This window comes from Balaenoptera physalus, assembly GCF_965194825.1.
Source record: "Balaenoptera physalus genome assembly, chromosome: 13".
NCBI classification, from domain to species: Eukaryota; Metazoa; Chordata; class Mammalia; order Artiodactyla; family Balaenopteridae; genus Balaenoptera; species Balaenoptera physalus.
Genome location: NC_138892.1, coordinates 3,306,547 through 3,328,986, shown reverse-complemented (window position 1 = coordinate 3,328,986; position 22,440 = coordinate 3,306,547). Strand labels below are relative to the sequence as shown.

Below are 22,440 nucleotides of genomic sequence, written 5' to 3'. Positions count from 1 at the left end.
CTTTTCCTGAACCCCGGGGTACAGCCCAGATACAGTTTCAGTCTGTTTCAAGCTGAACTAGCCCGACCCACTGTGAGAGGGCTGGGTCCGGGTTTCCTGTTTTCAGTCTGCCCCACTTCCGACCAGGCTGGCGCCCCGGAGCCTCACAGCTTCCTTAAGAGCAGCTGTTCCTGGGTCCAGACAACGCTGCCCCCTGAAATCCGGGTCCCTCCTTTGCTCTCAACCGCTGAGCCCCCTCACACATGAAGGAGCGTGGGCCTGGATTAAAAGCCAGCTCCCTTCTGTACGTTACAATCAATTGCAATCAGTTCACAACTTCCATTTTTCCTGTCTGAAAACAGGAGCGAGGCTGTGGAGAGACCGAGCTGGTCACGTGAAGCGGCTGCACCCAGTGCACGCGGCTGCCCCGGGGCAGGTCCCTCCCCTGTCCTTCCTCGAAGGTGATCTCAATTCACTCCCTACCCCATCAGTCTGTTTTTGCACAACCCTCCCCTCCCTTCCCTCCGAGGCCAAGCCACGGTCCATCCCGGCAAGCAGACACACCTGGGACTGTGGCAGGCTGGGTTCTGCCACTCTGTAACTGAATCAAATGTCCCGTGGACTGCTTCCCGTCTCCCTACTGCCAGGGCTGCTCTCAAGCATGAAATCATCTGACTCAGACGCCACTGCCCTGGGGATGCAGCTATGAGGAAAGCCCCGAGCTCCGTCCCTGCACTGCTGACCCAGCGCTTTCCCAGGGTGGTGGGCTGCACAGGGGGTGCCAGGGCTCCCACAGCCCCGGCCTCTCCGGGGAGGGGACCAATCTCTTGCATACCAGTCCCTGTACAAAAGGGCCTTCACGGTTTGTAAGAGTGAAGCAACCACCGTCCCAGGGAAGAGGGCAGGCAGCTGTGCCAGTGAGGAGCCGCCCCGAAGCACACCGCCCAAAACCGAGGATCTGGGGACCAGAAACCATAACGGCAGCCGGCTGAGGATGCCAACGCCGAAAGCAGGCAAGGAGTGACCTCCCCACCGAGACATCCCGGACGGGCAGGGTCTGTCCAGTGTCCACATGGCCGCTGTGGCCTGAGGGAGGCCACGCCACCCGGTGCACAGCAGCTGGAGTTGGACCCACCACACCTCAAACCCGGGTTCAACCACTAGTTGGGCCAGTTTCTAAAACTCTCTATATCCGTAAAATACAGGAGAAGCTGCCCCGCAGGAATGCATCATGTTTGAATGGGATACAGGGCAGAAGCACAGTGGCTGCGCCCAAGTGCCCCACGAAATGGCAGTGCCCCATCCTTAAGCCGAGAGGTTTACAGGAAAGCTCAAAAGCCCTCGGGGACAGGCCAGGCATGACCTAGTCGTGTGGTGCCAGGAGGCCGGAGGATGACGTCCGAGGAATGACATGTCTTCCCAAGGGGACAACAGAAAGCTGGTAGAAGGGTAGAGTCTCAGACCCCCAGCCACAGATAAGCTCTCTGCAGACCATGCTTCTGGTGACACCGAGGCTAGAAACCAAGAGTCCGAGACCACCCCTGACCTTGGCCCCAATTAACCGGCCAGCTCTGCCTCACCCCTCCCCCACCAGCGGAGCCACACAACCTCAGTGTCAGAAAGCACCCCCAGACCCACCGCAGCACCCCCGACTGCCCCCAAGGCATCTGAAAGCCATCCCAAACTCAGAACATCCACCAGAGAACCCTGACCTACACACCCCACCCCCCAATAATTAAAAACGAAATCCCTGCTCCTCCTGCAATTTCAGTAACTACAAACCTGGAATTCACGTTCCCCTGGCGCTGCTCATTCAGTACAGGCAGGCCCAGCCCTGCTCACCACCACTCCCACCTGCAGTCCCTCCTCTGTCTGCTCTCCTCCAAGCTGCCACAGGGATCCTTTCTCCAGGTTAAGATGGATAAAGCCCTCCAGGGGTCCCCATCTCAGCCCATGCCACCCAAACAGCCCCGTTTCCCCTCCCCCATCTCCCTCCGTTCCTGCAGCACCCCGTGGACGTCTGGCCTTGGCACTTGTGGTCTTCCCGCAAGGACCATCTCTTCCCAATGTGCACAGGTCCCTCCAGGGCTCTGGTCCAATGCCCCCCTGCAAGTGAGGACTCTGGGACCCCCTGCACCACAGCGACCTGCCCCCACCCTGCAGGGCTCTTCTGAGACATACACGCCCCTGTGTGTTCCCCTCTTGTCTCTCCCTCTAATGGAAAATGCTCCACTGCGGCAGGGACTTTGTCACGTGCGCTGAGCAGAGGCGAGGATTACCGCCGCACCCTTCCCGGACGGGCCCTCAATAAAACATTGCGAAAGACAAATGAATGAGATGGAAACACACCCACACTCGCCAGCCCTGGGCTTCCTCGCCAGCCATGGACGCCTTCCCCTTCTCACTGTCCAAAGGCGCCTCCTGTAATCCTCCTCCTCCTGCCAGGGGTCAAATGACACCTCCTTGATAAGCCTCTGCCCACCCCTCTGCCGCCGCCGTCTCGGCCCAGGGAGCCGCTGGCCCCTTCTCCTTGGGAGAGAGAGTGCCCTTTTTAGTTAAATTACACTTCTCCAAATCGGAGGGCCTCCGCAGGTCCTGTGTCCAGCCTGTTGCACCAGAATTAACACCCACACCAACCCCACCAGGGAGCACATCCCAGACAGAAGATCATGAGCCTGTCTTTCACTTTACAACAGGAATTCCTGACCCCGCTCTAGATCCCCGCTAACGAAAAGCATCTGTACTCGGGTTAAACTGAAACCGAGTGCGGGACGCCGGCACTCCCTCGGGATCCATCCGTAATCAGTCTCACAATCGATCCAGATGGTGCCTTTCAGATACTTGCAGGCCGGTCACGGAGATGCGGCCCCGTCCAGGCGACACCTCCCGGGCCGCAGACCTCCCCCGCCGTCACCACCCCGCTCCTCGCCCTCCGGGGTCGCATCCTCGCCGGGACCGCAGGCGCCCGGGCTCCGGCCCTCCCCGCCGGCACCTCCCCCCACCCCCGCCCCGGCGCTCGCTCTTTGTCACCCCGGTCCCGGAGTGTACACACCCTCGGCGCCCGGGACTCCTCCCTGCCAGCTGCTGCCGAGACCCCGGCCCCCATCTCCGCGCCTCCGGTCCCGGGGCCCCCTCCCGCCGGCCTCCCCGCCCCCTCCTCCCCGGCCCCTCCCTGCCCCGCCACCCCGGCCGAGCCCGCGGGCCGGCGGCGACACTCACCCGCGCCGGGGGCGCCGGCTTCGGGCCCCGGGCTCCGCCACCAGCGCAGCAGCGCCCGCGCGGGGTCCAGGCTCACTGCGCAGCGCTGCTGCTTCACCCACAGCACCGAGCGCAGCGGCTCCGCGGCCCCCATCGCGCCCAGCGCCCAGGGCGCCGCCGGGTCGGCTGGGCTGAGGGCGCCGGGCGGGCGCGCAGACGCCGAGGGGCGCTGGACCGTTAGCGGCCCCTGGAGCCCAGCCGGGTCGCGGCGGCGGCTGCGGCGGCTGCGGCGGCGGCGCGGCGTCGGCGGCGGCGGCGGCGGCGCGGGGCGGGCGGGGCGCGCGGGTGGGCGGCGCTGCGTCACCCCGTACGCAGAGCGGCCGCGGGGGACCAGGCGGGAGACGGGGAGGGGGCGGAGCGGGGGAGGGAGAGGGGGTCGGGCTGGGGAGGAGGGCCGGACTCGGGGGACTAAGAGAGGGCTGGACGGGGGAGGGGAGGAGTCGGCCGGGGGAGGTGGGCGGGGCGAGGGGGACGAGGAAAGACCGCGAGGGGGACCGGGCGGTGGGACGGGGAGGGGACGAGGAGGGGGACGGACGAGGTGGGTGGCGAGCCGAGGAACCAAGGGGGGGGTCTGGGCGGGGGGACCTGAGAAGGGGGCCGGGCGTGGGGGGGGAGGGGAGAGAGGAGGGAGCAGGGAACAGAGGAGGGGGCGGGGGAGGGGCCGGGCGATCAAGGAGGGGGCTGGGCTGGGGTCGGGCCACGCGGACCGGGTGAGCTCGCCCGGGCGAGTCCGCAGGGCTTTGCTCTGGCCCGAGGAGGTGGCTTCCCCTTGTCGCCGATCCTGGGTCCGGGCCGCCGTGGCCGGGGGCGTGGAGCTCAGTAGCGCCTCCCTGGTGGGTCGTCAGGACAGGCGGGGGCCTCCAGGGGCGCCGAAATGCTGCCTGGGCGGTCGTGCGGGTGTGGAGGAAGCCCACGGGCCTTGGGTGGGCTCCGCGCCCCACGCCTGTCCTCCTGCGACCGCCCTGGGCAGCTTGACTTTGGGCGTCGGGCGGCATCTTGGATACCCCGTCTTCTCCTCTTGAAGGGCTGGCATGCACCCTCTGGAGGTGTGGACTGTGCTGGGGCCAGCATGGCACCGGGCACCCTCTCCTCTGCTTATAGGCCACCCTCGTGACCACCCAGGGAGGCAGGTGCTGCAGCACCCCTACACTCCTAAGGGGGCAGTTTTAGGCACTGGGGATTGAATGCCTAAAACTGGGTCAAAGGGCCCTGCCGGGCCTGCACACCTAGGATGAGGACAGATTCCCCCTGAGGAGGCACGTCCTGGTCACAGGTAGCAGAGGTGTGGCTCAGAGGCCTGCCAGGGTCCAGCCACCCTTTACTGCCCACTGGAGTATGTGTCTGGGCTGGGGGCTGCAGAGAGCAGCTAGGGGTCCCACAGCCCCAGGTTCTCATGGCCAGCCAGCCTGCAAGGGGAAGATGCTGGAGTATAAGCGGCCACCAGAGGGGAGGGGCCTGCAGGCTGGCAGGCAGGGAAGGCTGGCTGGAGGAAGCAGTCTTCCCCTTAGGGGCCTGGGAGGAAGCTGGGGGGGGGGCAGGCAGCTGAGCCCTGCCCTCCCCTCCTGAGCAGGCCCAAGGAGAGGGGGGCTGCTGTTTTGAGCACTTTGCTGAGGCATCACCCTGGTGCCCCCAGATTCTCTTCCTCACCACAGTGCTCAGCTCAACCGTCCCCTGTCAACAGGGGGCCTTCCCTGACCCCCTGCTAAGTGCAGCACCCAGCCCAGCGAGGCTCCAGACCTGCTCTCAGAGCGTGTCCGCCCCCTCAGCAGATGGCGGAAGGGCAGGCCCGCGGCCTTGCTGCCCGTGCCTGGCACTGGGGAGCCACAGGTACAGGTCTGATCCTGCCAGCTCCCTGTGATTCACTCCTGCTGGGAGCCCAGCCCCTGTTCAGGCTGGGTACAGGGAATCAGGAGCCAGGATAGGGCAGAAGGTGGGGTGTGAGTTCTAGCCCCTCCCTTGGGCAAGCCGGGCCTGATCTCCCAGCCCAGTAGGGCTGATGGCAACGGGGCTGCTGGTCTGAGGCTCCGAAAATATGGATATGAAATGTGTTTGGAAGTCTTGCACCAGCACCAGGTGGGGAGCTGGTAACACACTGCTGCACGTGAGGAGGGATGCCAGGAAAGGGCCGGTGGGCAGGGACTCAAAAGTGCCAGCCTCCCTGTGTGGCCTCTCCCTTCGGCCTCCCTGGGCTGGGCCCCTTCTGCCCTCCTCGGTTACTCACACAGGATCCTTGAATGCCACACGTCAGCTGATACAATCCTGTAGCCAGGGGGGCGCCCAGAGAGGACTCAGGCCCCCTCCCCACCCCCACCCTCAGGGAGCTCTGTCGGGGGGCAGCAGCGTCAACTACACAACACTGCTGGGGCCCCGAGGGGCCCCACCCTCCTCACTTGACAGACTCAAAGTCCATAGGCCAGGCCAGGGGGCTCTCAGTGGCTGTTATAGGCTGCACTGTGACCCCCTAAAATTCACGTGCTGAAGTCCTGACCCCCAGGACCTCAGAACATGAGTGGAGTTGGAGATAGAGTCTTTACAGAGGTGATTAAAGTATAATGTGGCCTTGGGGGTAGGCCCCAATCCAGTGTGACAGGTGGCTTTATAAGAGAGGGGATTTGGACACGCAGAGGGACCATGGGTGATCGGGCACAGAGGGTCAAACACATGAAGAGGCAGCAAGAGGGCAGCCATTTGCAAACCACAGAGAGAGGCCTCAGAGGAAAGCAACCTGCTGGCACCTTGATCTTGGACTTGCAGCCTCTCGGAACTAGAACTGAGGAAATGAATTTCTCTTGTTTCAGCCACCCAGTCTATGGCATTTTGCAGCCCCAGCCTGTAGTCCTCGGTTTGGCCGGGGAGGGGCCTGGCCAAGGCAGGACCACATGCTTAAATCAGAGGGAGAAGTTATTGAAATAAAGGCCAAGTTTTCAGAAGACGTGCTTCCTGCACTTGAGCTGGATGGGGAGAGTGTTGGGCAGGGGGTCAGGCCCTACGTGAGGGCTGTGGGCCCGTGACTCTGAGCACAGAGCTGGGGGCATGGAAGGAAAGAGGCGGCTTTGCCCCAGAGCAGCTGCTAGGCCCCTGCTGCGCGCCAGGTCCTGGTGGGCCCGTCAGGAGCTGGCTGCAAAGGCAAATCCCCAGAACAGCCACCAAGAACCTTCAGAAGGCTGGGGTGACTTGGCCGTCTGCGTTCAGAATGTGCTCCGGGCTCCCCTGCTGGCCTTCCAGCCACCTCACCTCTCACCTTTCGCATGCTGGGCCCTGGCCAGATGCCCTTCCCACGTGTCTGCCTGGGAAACCCCACCAGCCTTCTCCTTTAACGCGGCCGAATCCCTGGGCAGCTGGCTTCATGGGGCTTCCTCGGGGCTGCCCGTCCATGGCCTCATCTCCACCTGTGGCACCGCAGAACCTGTTGCTGTTCTGGTGTGTGCCCATTGCTGACCATTCCTCCACGGGGCCGAGATGTGCCCCGGCAGCCGGCTGGGCCCGAGAGCACAGGCTCAGCCCAGCAGCCTGGAGCCCTGCTGGGTCAGGCCCTGCCCTGCCACCTGTCCCGTCCCGTGTCCAGTCTGCAGGCTTGGGCTGCTCCCTGGTGGCCTGACTGCCCTACAGCCTGAACTGGCTAGCTGGTCTAGGCTGGACATCTTGCCCAGCATTGGTCACCGCCCCCTGGGCCATGCTGCACCTGTGCAGGTTACCTCACATGCGGGCTGCCTGCACCCTGAGGTCCTGTCTAGGCCCACAGCATTGCCACCCAACGCCCACAAGCATCCCGCCCACTGCGTCATCCCTGCCGGAGGCCCACTGGCTTCTCCTGCCCACAGAGCCCTGGCCACTAATGGGGACCTGGCGCCGTCAGCACCTCCTGGCACCATCCCTTCCATGGCCTCTGACCTACTTTCTCTCTCTTCTGGGAGCCCCTGGCCGCGTTGACTGTGACAGCTCTGCTTATCTTCCCAGGCTTCCTCCCCGCGAACACAGCATCGGACTTGACATCACAATCCTGCTGCGTGGGGGTGGGAACACCTGCACCAGCTGCACACCGGCTGCCCGCAGCGCCGCCCTCTGCCCTCTGCCCTCCATCCTGCAAGAAGAGCTTCTAACTTCCCATCAAGTTTGACTGCCTGGAAGAAATATCCCAGGGAGAGTAAGCTGATAAGTTACAAAATGCACATCCCTGTGACCCAGACAGCAACCTCTGGAAGTGGGATTTATTTGCCCCGTTTTACACATGGAAAGACTGAGGCCCTCAAAACTAACCTGGCCTGTTCAAGTTCTACAGAAAGGTAACTAGCTCAGTGGGAGCCCCAGGGCCACACTGGTGTAGGAGAGTCCGAAATATGAGAACAGGGGGCACACAAGGGCAGCCTGCACCCCCAGCAGGTCCTGCCCCAGGCACTCCAGCCAAGCCACCCTCCGGGGCACACAGGACTGTCCTGCCTGACGTGCTCTTGTGGGTCGCCATCCAGATTCCCAGAGGCTCTACCGCCGGGGCTGGACCTGCCCACCTGGGAAAGCCCCGAGCCTGGGCTGGCATGGAGGGTGGCCCTCAAGGGTGGCGGCCAGAGGGTGGATCTGAGCTGGAAGGGCCAGTCAGGCGCGACCAGCAGAGAATAACACCACAGGTGGCCCAAGGATCAGGGCTGCTCGCAGACCTGAGCACCGTGGGAGCAGTGCACCCAGGGGAGGGCCCGAAGGCCAGGATCAGGTTTGGTCTGCACCCCCTAGGCTCCCCAGGCCTGCTCGGGTGACCCGCCTGGGTCGGGTGCTGAGAGGGTGCCTGGCATTGTGCTCGGCACCAGCTCATCTAATCTTCAAGGTGACACTGCTCTGCGGGTGAGAAGACCGTCCCAGTGAGGTTAGGACCTGGCCAGGGTTATCCAGTAGCGGGGGGTGGAGCAGGGAATGACACACAGGGCTGTGGGACCCTGAAGGCCGCCCTCGCATAGTCTGGCCGTCCTGTCGGCAACATCCTGGGTTTCTCTCCCCGTGGGGAGCAGGCCTGCCTTGTCTGGGGGATGCTGTTTGCTTCACAGCAGACCATGCTGGGGAAAAGGCCAGCTCCCGGGGGGTGAACTCTGCAGAGACTCCGCTCCCGTCTCCGCAGCTGGAGGAAAGCTGGCTGGCTGGCTGGGGTCCTCAGAGGCGGGGAGAGCTCAGTGAGGGTGGTGGGAGGGGCACCTGCATGTGAGCCGCGTCCCCAGGTCGGCAGCAGAGTCCACTTCTGGTTCATGCAGTACGGCCTTGACTCCTCGGGGGTGGGAGCTGCTGCAGTGTCCAGCCTTGGGCCCCGGGGGAGGAGGACCCTGGGAGGTTCCCAGCCGGTGACATCTATGGCCCAGCATGCAGCCCGGCTGAGTGGCCTTTGGTCGGGTGCAGTGGGATGTGGGGTGGGGAACACGTGACCCGGTGTCCAGGGCTGCCGGGGACACGGTGGAGGTGATGCTTGCACAGGACAGCCGTCAACTATGGTCTTCAGACGGATCGGGAGAGGCTGGATAGCATACCTGGCATGTGCATTTGCCTTTTGATATCCGAGGTCTGTAAAATATAAGAGGAAATTGCAAAGCCTTGGGGGACAGGTGATCTGATTCAGCCACAGGGTGGGGGAGGGCAACGGTAAGTTCCATGAACCGGGGACAGGAGGCAGGGGATGGGCCTGCACCCCGAGTGGAAGGAGAAAGCCTGCTTCTGCCAAACCCAGGCGAATGCAAATAGCACCTTCTGGAGGAAAGACGATCTTAAAGACGAAGAATAAACAAACACAATCTGGGTTCAATCCAGAAGTTCTGCCGCACAAACAAAGAATCTACTATTGAGTCCAAAACAAAACCCAAAAAAACAAAGGGAAGAGGAATCAGTAGAAACAACATGCATTGCCAGCCCACCTTAGAGAATGATTGCAATCAGCTACTGCAGAACCAAGGCACACCCCGCAGTGATGGCTGGCCGGAGGACGCCGTACGTGGAAGGACAGGTGGGAAGGAGACCAAATAAAAGGCGAGCTGGAGAGCTGCACCCTCGCACACACGGTTTGTGTAGCAGAAGACAGAAAACCAGGGAGGAGGAGGGCCTGAACCATGAACTTAGGGCGTGGGGCTCAGGTCAGGGAATCTGGACCAGCTCCCTCCACCCCCTTGACAGATGGAGACACTGAGACCAGAGAGGGGCAGCAGCCTCTGAAGAAGTCCAGGAAAGCAGCCGTTCCTCTGACTCAGGCTCACTGAGCCCTACTGTGTGCCAAGTACTGGCAGGTGCAGGGACCTGACCCCCGGAGCAGAGCTGGGCAAGGGCTCCTGCACAAAGCTCCCTGTGGGCCTAAGGGGGAAGGATGAAGGTCTTAAGAGAGGCTTGCCTTTCACAATTTGCAGAACTCAGCCCGGAAACAGAGGGAAGTCACAAAGCCCTGCAGTGGCAATGATACCCACCTTTAATTGACAGCCTGCTCTGGGTCAGTCGGGACCCAGTTCACGGCATTCCTTGGAGATAAAGCTAATTGCGCCCATTTTAGAGGCTCAGAGGGACAATCTGCTACTCGAGCTGGGAGTTGAGTGCTGCTTTATCTGAGCTAAAACATATGCACGGTCTGTTTCTAAAGGCAGACTCCCATATCAGGAATCAGAGAGTGCCTGTAAGATCTGTTTTTGTTACGGAAACATTCCAAAAATCCTCAGACAACCAAACCAAAAGATAAACAAGAACACTTTAAACCCTTTCTCAGATGCCTTAAAGTCCAAGGGCCCCCGGAGCTTTGTTTTCGTGTCTGGGGTGGGAGGCAGCTCAGGTCATTTGCTTGCCAGGCTGCCATTCAGGGTGAAGGTGAAGGGACTTGGGCAGACTGTCTAGGTTTAGGGAAATGTCTAAGTCCTTAATGTCTAGGTTATCTGCAGGACTCCTTACAGGAAACAGCTGTGATTTTAGGAGCTGAGATTAACAATTGCACTGAACCCTGTTAGAAGGATAAATATACCAGGGAGGGAAAGGGCTGTCCAACAAAACTCCTGGAACATGTTGATCTTCCAGCTTTCACTCAGCAGCCAGAGGGATCTTTTTTAAATGGAAATCCAGATTTCTTCCTAATTCCTCCCCTCTGCCCCCAGGACCCCCTGGCTCCTGCTCCTGGCTCAGCCCCCCGGGGCAACTGGTCTCTCATTTCTTGAACAGCCAAACGTCACCCTACCTCTGGGCCTTTGCTCAGAACTTTCTCCTGACCCTGGACCTCGACCCTCTGCTGGTTGCATGGCTCTGGTCTCCCTGCCTTCCAGCCTGCTTAAATGTCCAATGAGAGTGACTGTCCCATCTGCCCCCTCCCTTAGTCAAGCTCCATCCCCTGCCTCTCTATTTTTCATGAAGCATCTATCACCACCTGATACTGTTCTAGATATTTCTGTGCTTGTTCATTTAAGGCCCTTCGTCCACGCTGGGATGTGAGCTCCACAAGGCAAGGCTTCGGTCTGGACCCCCAATGATTACATGTATATAAGATATGAGTACAGTCATGGAAACTATGTGTTGGTTGACCGTGGTTATGAAACTGTGCACCTCAAATTGGGACTTGAGCCCACGCGGCTGGGACTCGAATCCAGCCAGACCCCTGACTGGGACTTGAGCCCACACAGCTGGGACTTGAACCCGGCCAAAACCCCCAGTCTTCCAACTGAGATCACACACCTGGTTTCAGGACTTAATGAAGCTCAGGTTCTTGATGTCTCATCGCAGAAAGAATTCAGTGAGAGACAAAGTGATAGGTAAGAAGTGGATTTATTTAGAGAGAAACACACACTCCACAGACAGAGTGTGGGCCGTCTCAGAAGGTGAGAAAGGCACCAGGGTATGGGGTTGTCAGTTTTTACAGGGGTGGGTAATTTCACAGGCTAATGAGTGGGAGGAGGATTCCAGCTATTTCTGGAAGGGGCAGGGATTTCCAGGAATCGGGCCACCGCCCACTTTTTGATCCTTAGGGTCACCTTAGAACTGCCATGGCGCCTGTGGGTGTGTCATTTAGCTGTGCTGGTGTGTTACAATGAGCATATACCGAGGCTCAAGGTCTAGTGGAAGTCAACTTGTCCACCATCTTGGACCCATTTGGTTCTAATCAGTTTATGTCATGTCCTCGGGCTGTGTCATTCTTTCAAAGGTTGTGCCCTGCCCCCTTCCCTCCTGTTTCAGTTACACAAAGAGTCTTGGATGGATTAAAACACGGATCTTGTGACAGGGTGAGAGAGTGGCATGGACATATATACACTACCAAATGTAAAATAGATAGCTAGTGGGAAGCAGCTGCATAGCACAGGGAGATCAGCTCAGTGCTTTGTGAACGCCTGGGGGGGTGGGATGGGGAGGGTGGGAGGGAGGGAGATGCAGGAGGGAGGAGATATGGGAACGTGTGTATATGTGTAGCTGATTCGCTTTGTTATAAAGCAGAAACTAACACACCATTGTGAAGCAATTTAACTTCAATAAAGATGTTTAAAAAAAAAAAAAAACACGGATCTCAGAGGTGTATCTCTGGCAGAGGCTGCTCTGGAAACAAAAGTGGAAAGGGCGAAGCTGGGGAGATCAACACCCTTCCCTCCCCTTGGGGCCCCTGCTGACCTGCCCTGTGGTCTAAGATCCTGCTGGAAGGACGACTCGGTGACATCCTCCCCGATCGTCCTGATTATCCGCTTCCCGTTGTCATCATACCTCAATGACTTCTGATGGCATCTCCATCACTCTGCATATTTGCCCATTTTGCCTTTCCACTAGACTGTGCCTCAGCCTGATTACTACCCACCTCCCCTGGGTACACTGGGAAAGCCAGTGTGGCGCCTGAGACCAAGGCTTGCGAGCAGGCGGTTTATGTGGGGGGAGAGGGCCTGGGCACAGGAGCAGGGGCCTGGGCATCGTGCAGTTTCCAGGAGCCCGGTGGGTTGAGCCTCAGGATTGGCCACCCCACTTTCACCCCCAGGGTCCCCTCCTGACCTTGGGTTTTGCATTTGCGAGAGTCTAGCCATTTTTATTTTATTCTTTTTTTTGGCCGTGCCTCGTGTTTTGCAGGATCTTAGTTCCAGACCAGAGATCGAACCCGTGCCCCCTGCAGTGGAAGGACAGAGTCCCAACCACTGGACCGCCAGCGAAGTCCCTGGCCTTCTTCTTCTGGATGTGCCTGGTGTGAGAGAGGCCTGGGGCAGAAAGACAGCACCCAGCGCAGCTGAGCCTGGCGGGGGAAGGTTATTTGTCCTGCATCAGCTGGTGGCTGCATCTGCAGGAGTAAAATGTGGGTGGTGAGGCTATGAAGAGGCATGAGAGGTGATGGGCATAGACTGGGAGGCGGATGAGGCCAGGGGCCTTGTCCTTTTCATTTTTGTGTCCCCGGTGCCCAAACAGAACCTGGCAAAGTGTAGGTATTCAATAAATATTTGCTGAATGAATGAATGAAAATGCAAGCACAGGAAAGTCAATGGAGCAATTTCGATTTGAGACAAAATTGAGTTTAAATCAGGGGTTGTGTATAAGAATACTGACTGCGGCAGACATTAGGGCAGAGTGGGGACTGGGGCACACCAGACAGCACCTTCCTGTCAAAAGGTGACAGGGCCCTTCAGCTCCATGTAGGGACATGAAGCTTCCAAGAGAAGCTAGAAATGCACATTTGTGTGTGGGCGTGTGTGTGTGTGTGTGTAACCTTGTGATTTTTAAATATTGGCAACTAATTCCGATCCAAAGCATAAAACATTTGGCAGGACAACAAAGCCCAGATACAGGCCAGGGACATTCAGAGACCAGCCCATTTGTGACGGCTACCTTAAAACCACAGAAGTTAAGCTAGATTTAAAAAGTCATTATTCAATGATAGAGATTGATGAGTACACAGCAGCAGTGAGCAGGTATATATGCCCCAAACGGGGGAGAGAAAACCATAAAGGAGAAGTTTCTAGAGAGGCAAGGAGAAAATAATGGGCAGGAATGTACTACATGCAAATGGATTCAGCTGGGATAGGAGCCAGAGCCAAATGGAGCCTTGGTGATCACACACAGAGGCCCAGGCCCAAAGTCCAGGGTGCCAGGCTCCCCCCCCGCCCCCCCCCCCCCGGCTCCCCCCACCAACGGAAGCAGGAGGGAAGCGGGAGCAGACGGACAGCACGTGGGAGCCATAGCCCCAGGCGGGGGTGGGGGTGGGGGGTTGGGGAGAGTCTGGGTTAAGCAAAGCCTGGACAAAAAATGTTGCCTGCCCTATCAGTAAACAAAGGCTGTTGCGGCCATCAAGCCACTCAGCCACTGCAGCCTCCCCCGTGGTGCACCCTGAGGGCACTCAGGATGGAGAAAAACAGGACACTGGCCCCAGGTAGCTGAGGTGCAGATCAAAAGAGTGACTTCAGTGAGCCCAGACTCTTGCATCTTCCGTACATAGAAAAGTGCTAAATTCATGAACTTAAGATGTCTGGTTTTCTTTGATCAGCAGTAATCTTTTGATGTTTGACTACCTTCGTTTTTTGTTTTTGCTTTTTTGCAAAACCTCCTGTATATCCTGGCTTCTCCCTTACCTCTGTCCTTGGAACAGTCCCTCAGAGCTACCTGAGAGGCTGTCTTCTGGGCTTAAGTCCTCAGTAAACCCACCGAATAAAATGTAATTCTCAGCTTTTAGGTTGTGCTTTTTTTTTTCTCCCCAGTGGACAAAAGTAACAGGGTCACCGGGACCCAGAGAAAGTTGCTGGCTAGGGGTGGCTGGGCCCCGTCACACATCTAGGTCACATCCTATGGCCTAGCTTTGCTTTTTCAGTGACAGCTTCACTGAGATATAGTTCACATACATATAATTCACTCGTGTAGAGTCTACAGTTCACTGTTTATTAGCATATTTATCATAATCAATTTTAGGACATTTTCATCACCCATAAAGAAACCTCTGTCGACCGAAGAAAATGCACAACCTAAAAGTCAGACATCAAAAGTCAGACATCAAAAGATTACTGCTGATTAAAGAAAACCAGACATCTTAAGTTAATGAATTTAGCACTTTTCTATGTATGGGAAGATACAAGAGTCTGGGCTCATGGAAGTCACTCCTTTGATAGGCACCTTAGCTATCTAGGGCCAGTGTCCTGTTTTTCTCCATCCTGAATCCCCTCAGGGTGCACCAAGGAGGGTGGGGTGGCAGCTGCGGTGGCTGAGAGCTTGATGGCCACAGCATCCTGGTGACATTCTTCGTCCACACCTCCTACCCCTTAGCAGTCGCTTCCTTCCCTTCCCTACCCCCGGCCTTAGGCAAACACTAATCTACTTTCTGTCTCTTATGAATTTGCCTATTCTGGATATTTCATACAAATGGAATCATATAACATGTGGCCTTTTGTGACTGGCTTCTTTCACCTTGAGTAATGTTTTCAAGATGCATCATGTTGTAGCCTGTGTCGGTGCTCCAATCTTTTTTTTTTTGGCTGCGTTAGGTCTTTGTTGCTGCACGCAGGCTTTCTCTAGTTGCAGCGAGCGGGGGCTACTCTTCGTTGCAGTGCGTGGGCTTCTCATTGCGGTGGCTTCTCTTGTTGCAGAGCACGAGCTCTAGGTGCGCAGGCTTCAGTAGTTGTGGTTCGCGGGCTCTAGAGCACAGGCTCAGTAGTTGTGGCACGTGGGCTCAGTAGTTGTGGCGCATGGGCTTAGTTGCTCTGTGGCATGTGGGATCTTCCTGGACCAGGGCTCGAATCCGTGTCCCCTGCACTGGCAGGCGGATTCTTAACCACTGCACCACCAGGGAAGCCTGGTACTCCATTCTTTTTTTATGACAGAATAATATTCCGTTGTACGAACAGACCACATTTTGATTATTCACTCATCATATGATGGACATTTGGGTTGTTTCCACTCTTTCGCTGGCATGAATAGTGGTGCCATGAACATTCATGGACAAGTTTTTACGTGAATACGTTGTTACTTGTCTTGGGTGCACACCTAGGCGTGGAATTGCTGGGTCATAAGGTAACTCTGTGCTTAACTGTGTGAGGGTCCACCAGACTGTTTTCCACAGTGGCTGCACCATTTTATCCTTCCAGCAGGGCTCAAGGATTCCAGTTTCTGCACGTCCTTGTCAACACTTGTTAATGCCTGCCTTTTTGATTATGGCCATCCTAGTGGATGTGAAAGCATATCTCATCCTGGGTCAGCCTGGCTTTATCAGTAATAAAGCTGACAATTTGACCTCTGTTCGACTTCTGTGTCTTGTCTCTCACTTGGTTCAGAATGTGGGAGGGATGTTATTTACCAACCCCCCAAATTCCATCCACTGCCTCTGTGCCCCCTTGGGTCCAACGGACCCCACCCTCCTTAGAGCCCACTGTCCCCAGTATAGACTCCTGCCTCAGCATCTGAAAACCTAGGTCCATTCATTTCTTTTTCTTCTCCTCTTGAATGAGCTCCTCCGAGGCAGAAACCCAATCCAATTGCCCAGTCTCTGGGGCCCAGTGAATAAATCTCTGGCCTTTCAAGTGCCGTGGTTGACTGGTGATGTCTGCCACTGGTAGGGGAGGAGCAGCAGGACACATGTGTGAGGTCGTGTCAAGTCAGGTTCCCAGAAAGCGCCAGCTCCAGAGTCTGACGTTGGGCTCTGTAAAAAGGCTTTCACAAGACTACAGTCATCATGGCAGGATTGAGATCTGAAACAACCACCACATAAAGAATCATGGGCAAGCTGATCATCACACCTATGTTGACATTTCTCCAAAGAAGATTTGCAAATGACTAATGAACAGATGGAAAGATTCTCAATATCATTAGTCTTCAGAGAAATGTAAATGAAACCCACAATGAAATACCATGTTACATCTGCTAGGATGCTATCATTAAAAAATTGAAAATAACCAAGTGCTGGCATGGATATGGAGAAACTGGAATCCCGTACACTGCTGGAGGGAATGTAAAATGGGGAAGCCACTGTGGAAAACAGTTTGGCTGTTCCTCAGTAAGTTAAACATAGAGTTTCCATATGATCTGGCAATTATTTGAAAGTAGGGATGCAAACAGATACTTGTACACTTATGTTCATAGCAGCACTAATCACAATAGCCAAAAGGTGGAAATGACCCAAATGTATATCAGTAGATAAATGGATAAACAAAATGTGGCATATCTGTACCGTGAAATATTATTCAGCCATAAAAAGGACTGAAGTACTGATACAACATGGACGGGCCTTGAAAACATTGTGCGAAGTGAAAGAAGCCAGACACAAAAGACCACATATTGTGTAATCTGTTGATATGAGATGTCCAGAAAAGGCAAATCCACAAGGAACATAAAATAGATGAGTGGTTGGCGGGGGCTGGGGAGGAGAGAATGGGGAGTCACTGCTGACGGGTCCAGGGTTTCCTTTTGGAGAAAATGCTCTGGGACTAGATAGAGGTGATAGTTGCCCAACGTCGTGAAGGTCCTAGATGTCACTGAATCATACACTTTTAAAGGGTTAAAATGGTAAATTTCATGTCATGCGTTTTGTTTGTTTTGTTGTGTTGTGTTTTTTTTTTTTTGGCACGTGGGATCTTAGTTCCTCCACCAGGAATAGAACCCAGGCCCCCTGCAATGGAAGTGTGGAGTCCTAACCACTGGACCGCCAGGGAAGTCCCTGTTATGCATAGTTGACCACAATTAAAACTGATTCCTCCTGCAGCTGCCCACACAGGAGAGTAGGGTGTCCCCAGCATGGCCGTGGCAGCAAAAGTAGAGACACATGGATTCCGGTCAAGGTGGTCAAAAGGCAGAAATGACGGGCGTGGAGATTGACAGGATGCGGGGGGGGGGGGGATGGAGACGGAAGGATCTAGGTTGACCACACCCTGTGTCTGGGTGGGTGGGTGCCTGTCACATGGGTGGGAGGACATGGGAGGAGCAGTTTGGGCACAGCGATGTCTGTGGGACGTCGGCAGGCAGCTGTGTGCGTGCGTCTGGGCTGGAGGTCATGTCCAGACTCCTTGGTGAACAGATAGGAGTGGATCCGTGCGGTGCAAGAGAGAGGGGGCCAGGAGCAGGGGCCCCGCGTCCTTGTGACTGGGGAAAATGCTAGACTACGCCAACCACGCCGCCTCATTGCAGCAGGTGCCCCTTCCCCTCTTGGAAGGCTCCCTGCTGGGTGAGGACTTGTGTGGTCCCCCACCACAGGTGAGGGCGGGGTGGTGGAGGAGGGGCCCCTGAAGGAAACTGCGATGGCCCAACCAGAGAGGTGGGAGGAACTCAGGGAACCCCAGGTGCACCTGTGCCAGCTCTGAGACTTTGCCCTCGCCTGCCTGGGCCTCAGATTTTGCATAGATATCACAGGGTAATGAGAGTAGAGCAAAGTGGCCCAGAACTCAGGGTTCAAATCCACACTCTGCCCGGGAGGAGCTGCGAAACTTGGACCGGCTTTCTACACCTTGACACTGACATTGGGCGGGTCATTCTCTGTGGTGGGGCTGCCCTGTGCACTGTAGTGTGTTCCGCATCTCTGGCTTCTACCCAGCAGAGGCCAGGAGCCACCCCGGCTGTGACAATCCAAAATGTCCAGACATTGCTAAATGTCACCCCCATAGAGAACCACTGCCTTAGACAAATCACTTGATTTCTCAGCGCTTTGGTTTCTTCCTCTGCAAACGCAGATACTAAAGCCCACCTCCTGGGATGCGGTGAGGTTTAGGTAGTGTCATAAACGCAGCGCACGTGGCGCACCGTAAGGGCTCTGTGTCAGTCCAGACAGTAAGAGGAAGCGCGAAGTGTCCGGCCCAGTGCTGGGGACACAGCGGGTGCTTCTTCTGGTGTGGTTTTGGCCACGGGTTTTGGAGGCTGGCTTTAGGGAAGGTGATGAGGAGCCCGAGGCCGCTCTGGGAGAAGCTCTTAGGAGTCACTTCTGAGCATTCCCGCTGCGATGGCCTGCATCCTGGGACATCAGACACTTGGGAGGTCCCAGCCTGGCTCCACGGCCTGAATGGAGTGCCCGTCCTGGGCCTGCTGCTGCGCCGCTGGCCCCAGCGGTGAGCTTTGAGGCTGGGAAGGAGTGGGCTTCCGTGGCTGCCAGGAGCCCCTGCCTCTCTCGCCTCAGAGCAGCCAGCCGCCAGCTCGGCCAGGAGCTCACCCCGCAGAGCAGGCTTGCCAGGATCGTCTGTCCCTGGTGACCAACCCCTCCCGGCCTGCCTGGCATGCCCTGGTTTTGGCACTCGATGCCCCACACCCTGGCAAATCTTTCCATTTTAGGCGGGTGGCCACCCTGGGCTGTCCCGATCCGGGTTTCCCAGGCTTCCCCGGGCGTGGAGCTGTGCAGCTGGGCCCCTGGACCACTGAGCTCTCCAGCTGGGCTCACCTCAGGTGGCACCGGCTGGGTGACCTGGAGCAGAAATAGAACGGGCAGCGCCAATTAGCAGCTGCTCGTGAGCCAGGGGCCGGCATATCCACCAGGGCGGCCCTGAGGACAGACCCTGGAGGGTCATGGAAAATCCCACTCGCAATGTTCCTCCACTGGTGGGAGGGGCTGTGAGGATGTCCCCTCCCCTGGGAACACAGCCAGCTTTGCCTCTTGCTTGTCCACAGGCCAAGGGCGAGAGCCTGGGGGCAGGGGAGGCACAGACCCCAGAGATCCTGATTCCATCACTTGGGGGTGGGATGGAGGTGAGATTCTGCATGTCCCACACACTCCCCAGGTGATCTGGATGCTGGTGGCCCTTGCACTGCCCGGCGAGTCGAGGTGGGGTCCCGCCTTGCTCTGTCCCACCCGGAGTCCAGGGTCCAGGCCCTGAACATGCTCTGCACCTGGGCCTGGGGGCCACCTGCTCACCACGCAGCCCTAGAGGCCGGCTGAGGAGTAGATGCGTGGACGGGGCCTGGCACAGAGCTGGTGCCGGGTCCCTGCTGCTGGGAGCTAGTTTCTGCCTTTCTGTCCTTTCGGAACTCTGGCCTCTTGGACCCACAGCAGCTGGCGTGGGCAGAGACCCCTGGCTAGGGGCTGAGGGACCTCTTCTGTTCCAGGCTGCTCTGCCAGCCGCCCAGGTGACCTTGGGCCATTCCCATCACCTTTCCAGCCCACTGTCTTCTGTCCTTCCTCCCCTTTGGGGGACTGCTTCCTGTCAAGAGTGGAGGGGCAGCAGAAATGATGCTAGCTGGGGAGTCTGGGACGCTGGGGCTGAATCCAGATCAGCCTTAGATATATCGCTGGTTTCTGGGCCTTGAGTTGCCCGTCCGCAAAGGGGGGTGCAGAACTGAGGACTCGAAGGCGCCTCCATCCCCCGGGCTCTGACAGTCCAAGGCTCCCAAGCTCATTCTTGGCCCCAGGCACACGGCCCTCTGTCTGCTGTTTTCTCTGTACCCTGTGACCTCCCTGGGAGCAGGTAGTAGGAAAGGGCTGAGGCCAGGTACACAGAGCTTGCTTTGTCTCCTGCTTACACTCTGCAGAAAAAAGTTCACCCCTTCATTACCCCCTTCCTCTTCCAATAAGGAAACAGCCTGAGGCTGGCATGACCTCGAGTCACAGTGTGAATTCAGATCCGTAGGAAGACGTTTAAAGGACGCTCCTTTGCCAGGCTGCCACCTCCCCCCCGGGGGCAAGTGGCCTGCCAGTCAGGGCCAGCTGATTTCCGACCCCCACTGGCCACCCTCACAGCCAGGGCAGGAATTCCCGGTGAGCTGCAGGCCTGGTTGTAGCCTGAGAGGAAAGTCAGTCTGGGTTGTAGTTGAGAAGTGGGAGGGGCTTCAGGGTCCTGTAAACTGATCTCTCCAGTGTTCACAGAGCACCTCCTGAGTGCTGGAGGCCCCACCCCGAGGCAGGCCCACCTGGGCCCCCAAACTGATCAAAATCCCTGACGCTGGTGCGATGCTTGCCCCTCAAGGCAATTCCCCCCCACGTGTTGTCTCCTTTGAAGGGCCTGTGTGGTTATCACACCCATTTCACAGATGCGGAAGGTGAGGCCCAGAGAGGGGCTGGGATGTGTCCAGGTCACACGGGGTTGGGGCCACCTCTCTGGCCGCACACAGTGTGCGATGCCCATGACTCAGAGGGACACAGGAGATGAGGGGAGAGGAGCTGGGGGAGCTCTGGGGGCTCGGCAGGATGTGGGCCCTGGCATCCAGGATGGCGGGGTGCCAGAGGGGGCCCGGGGGCAGGGTCAGGAAGGCGGGCGCCACCTCCGTGGGTGGTTAGAGTGAGGAAGCTCAGACAGATTCCTCCTGGGACTGGGAGACACACCCAGTCTCTCTTCCCAATTTCTGCCCTTGGGTTCCTCATCCATCCCACCCGGGCGGCCGTGGGTGCGGTGACTCAGGCCCATCTCGGCTCCCACAGGCCCTGCCAGGCCACGGGCAGGACGCCCGGCCCAGGGGACGCAGGGTGTGGCCGAGGCAGGCAGCCGTGGAGGAGCGTCTGGGGTCAGTGGCTGACAGCGGTGACCGAGGAAATGAGGAAGCAGGGGAGCGGGCAGGGAGGGGGCATGGCCGCACTTGGCCAGGCTTGACAGGCGCTCAGTACCCTGCCTTGGCCGGGAGCCCAGAGCGGGGATGCTGGGATGCAGGGCGATGTGGGCTGAGGGCCCAGCAGGCCGTCCTTCAGCAGCTCAGCAGCTCCCCTTCACTCTCCCTCCCTCCCTCCCCTCCCTCCCTCCCCCACTTCTTCCTTCCAACTCCCTCCCTTCTCCCTTGATCTTAAGAAGAACCCTGTGAGGCACACGGGTGGGGATTATGACACCATTTCATAGACTGGGAAGGCGAGGCCAGAGAGAACTGGGACTTGCTCAGGCATCTTCCCCCTCCCTCCATTCCCTGTCCTACCAAGCCACCTCCTGCCCAAGGGGAGATGCTTCTAGGCTGGACGCTGGTATTTATACACCATGTAGCCTGGTTGGGGAGCAAGGGCTCCCCCTTTGAGCACATCCTGCCATGGCCAAGATTTACTGGGCCACGGAGAAAGGGATGAAAGTGTTCCAGGCCCTACGCAGCCCATCTAGGACGGGGGTGGGGGGCACCAGAAAGCCCCCGAGTCCCCGCAGCCTGAGGGATGGGGACGGGGCGGAGCTGGCGTGCAGAGACAGCCTGCCACAGGAGCTCACAAATTGCAGCCAAGAGGGGCGCAGAGGAGGCACCGCAGGCGGCATTGGGGCCCAGAGAGTGTCGCCGGGCCCATCAGCTGGGAGGGCGCCTGGCATCATGGACTCCTGCCAGAGACCCCTCTCTGCCCACCTTTGCTGGCCTGGGCTTCTGCCCTGCCGGCCACCACTCTCCACACGCTGCCTAGTGTTAAAGGCCGGGGTGGGCTGTGTCCAGCCTTGGGCTCCGGGGCTGCCCCTATGCCAGGGACACAGAGCAGGCTGCTGGACCTAGGAAGACCTGGAGGATTTTGGTAAGGGCGCCCGGAACTCTGTCCAGCCATCTCACTTCAGATATGGACGCATTCCTCCTGACCAGGGACCACCCCAAGCAGACTCATAGGCTCCTTACTTCTGCCCCCGGCTTATCCCTGGCCTGCCGGGTGGCCCAAATCTTTACTTCATTCTGCGCCATCTAGAGATGGCTGGAAAATGCTGCACTGAGGAAATTAGCCTCCAGCAGAATCTCTTTGCTTCCCCGGGTCTGGGAAGATCTGGAGGCTGGGTGTGGGGGGGGAGGGATGGACGTGGGAAGCCAGGAGAGAGCTGGGAAGGACTGTACCTGCTTTGCTCGAGGAGGTGGACCGGGGATTCCTGCACAGATGCCCGCCCTGGGGCTGTCCCCTGGGGCTCCTCTCCTCCACCCCAGGTCTGGTCTGCGCCCTGCCCAGCCCTGCCCTGGAACATGCAGTGATGGAGGGACGGAAGTGTGCAGAAGTCCCTCGGGTGGTGCCATAGGGTCACTTCACAGCAGCTGTGCCCTGGGGCTGCCTTCAGATCCATCACTAGTGAGCCTAACTGCCCCAGAAGGGCTGGTCCCCATCCCCCTGCGGTGTCCCAGGGGGATCTGGCTGGGCAGCCGCCGCCCTTCTCTGGAAGAACCAGTCACACCTGCAGGTCATCCAGGAAGCGGGAGGATGGGGAGGAATGGCCAGTGCAGACCCCACGGTGCATCCCTGAGCCTTGGGGCTTGTTGCTGGAATCACAGAACTGGGCGGATGAAGACTGGATTCCGGAATTTTAATTTTGTTCTGGGCCGCTGAGCGTCTGGACATAAAGGAGGGCAACAACACTGCCTGCTCCCAGTGCCCGCAGAGTGTCTTGTGCCTGTCCTGGCTAGGTTCCTCTCCTTCCGACCGCC

General features: G+C 58.0%; 1 protein-coding gene and 1 long non-coding RNA gene across 9 annotated transcripts in view; one reads left to right on the top strand and one right to left on the bottom strand.

Moving 5' to 3' along the window:
* Window positions 1-3,492, bottom strand: part of CERK (ceramide kinase) — a 215,672-nt gene extending 212,180 nt beyond the window's left edge. For 5 of the 8 annotated variants that reach the window (XR_014252760.1, XM_082422204.1, XM_082422205.1 and 2 more), the window contains exon 1: window positions 3,199-3,469. Coding sequence is in view for 6 of the 8 variants with exons in the window: in XM_082422204.1 (XP_082278330.1) it covers window positions 3,199-3,331 (133 nt within the window). In the remaining 2 variants the exon portion in view is untranslated. Of the gene's footprint in view, window positions 1-2,791; window positions 2,863-3,198 lie in introns of those variants that run through there. The other 3 variants (XM_082422209.1, XM_082422210.1, XM_082422206.1) reach the window with 3 other exon arrangements.
* A 258-nt stretch (window positions 3,493-3,750) lies between these two features.
* On the top strand, window positions 3,751-13,300 carry LOC309641768. Its single transcript, XR_014252762.1, has 3 exons — window positions 3,751-3,775; window positions 7,195-7,381; window positions 12,274-13,300. It is a non-coding gene; the product is annotated as an uncharacterized lncRNA (long non-coding RNA).
* The last annotated feature ends 9,140 nt before the right edge of the window (window positions 13,301-22,440 follow it).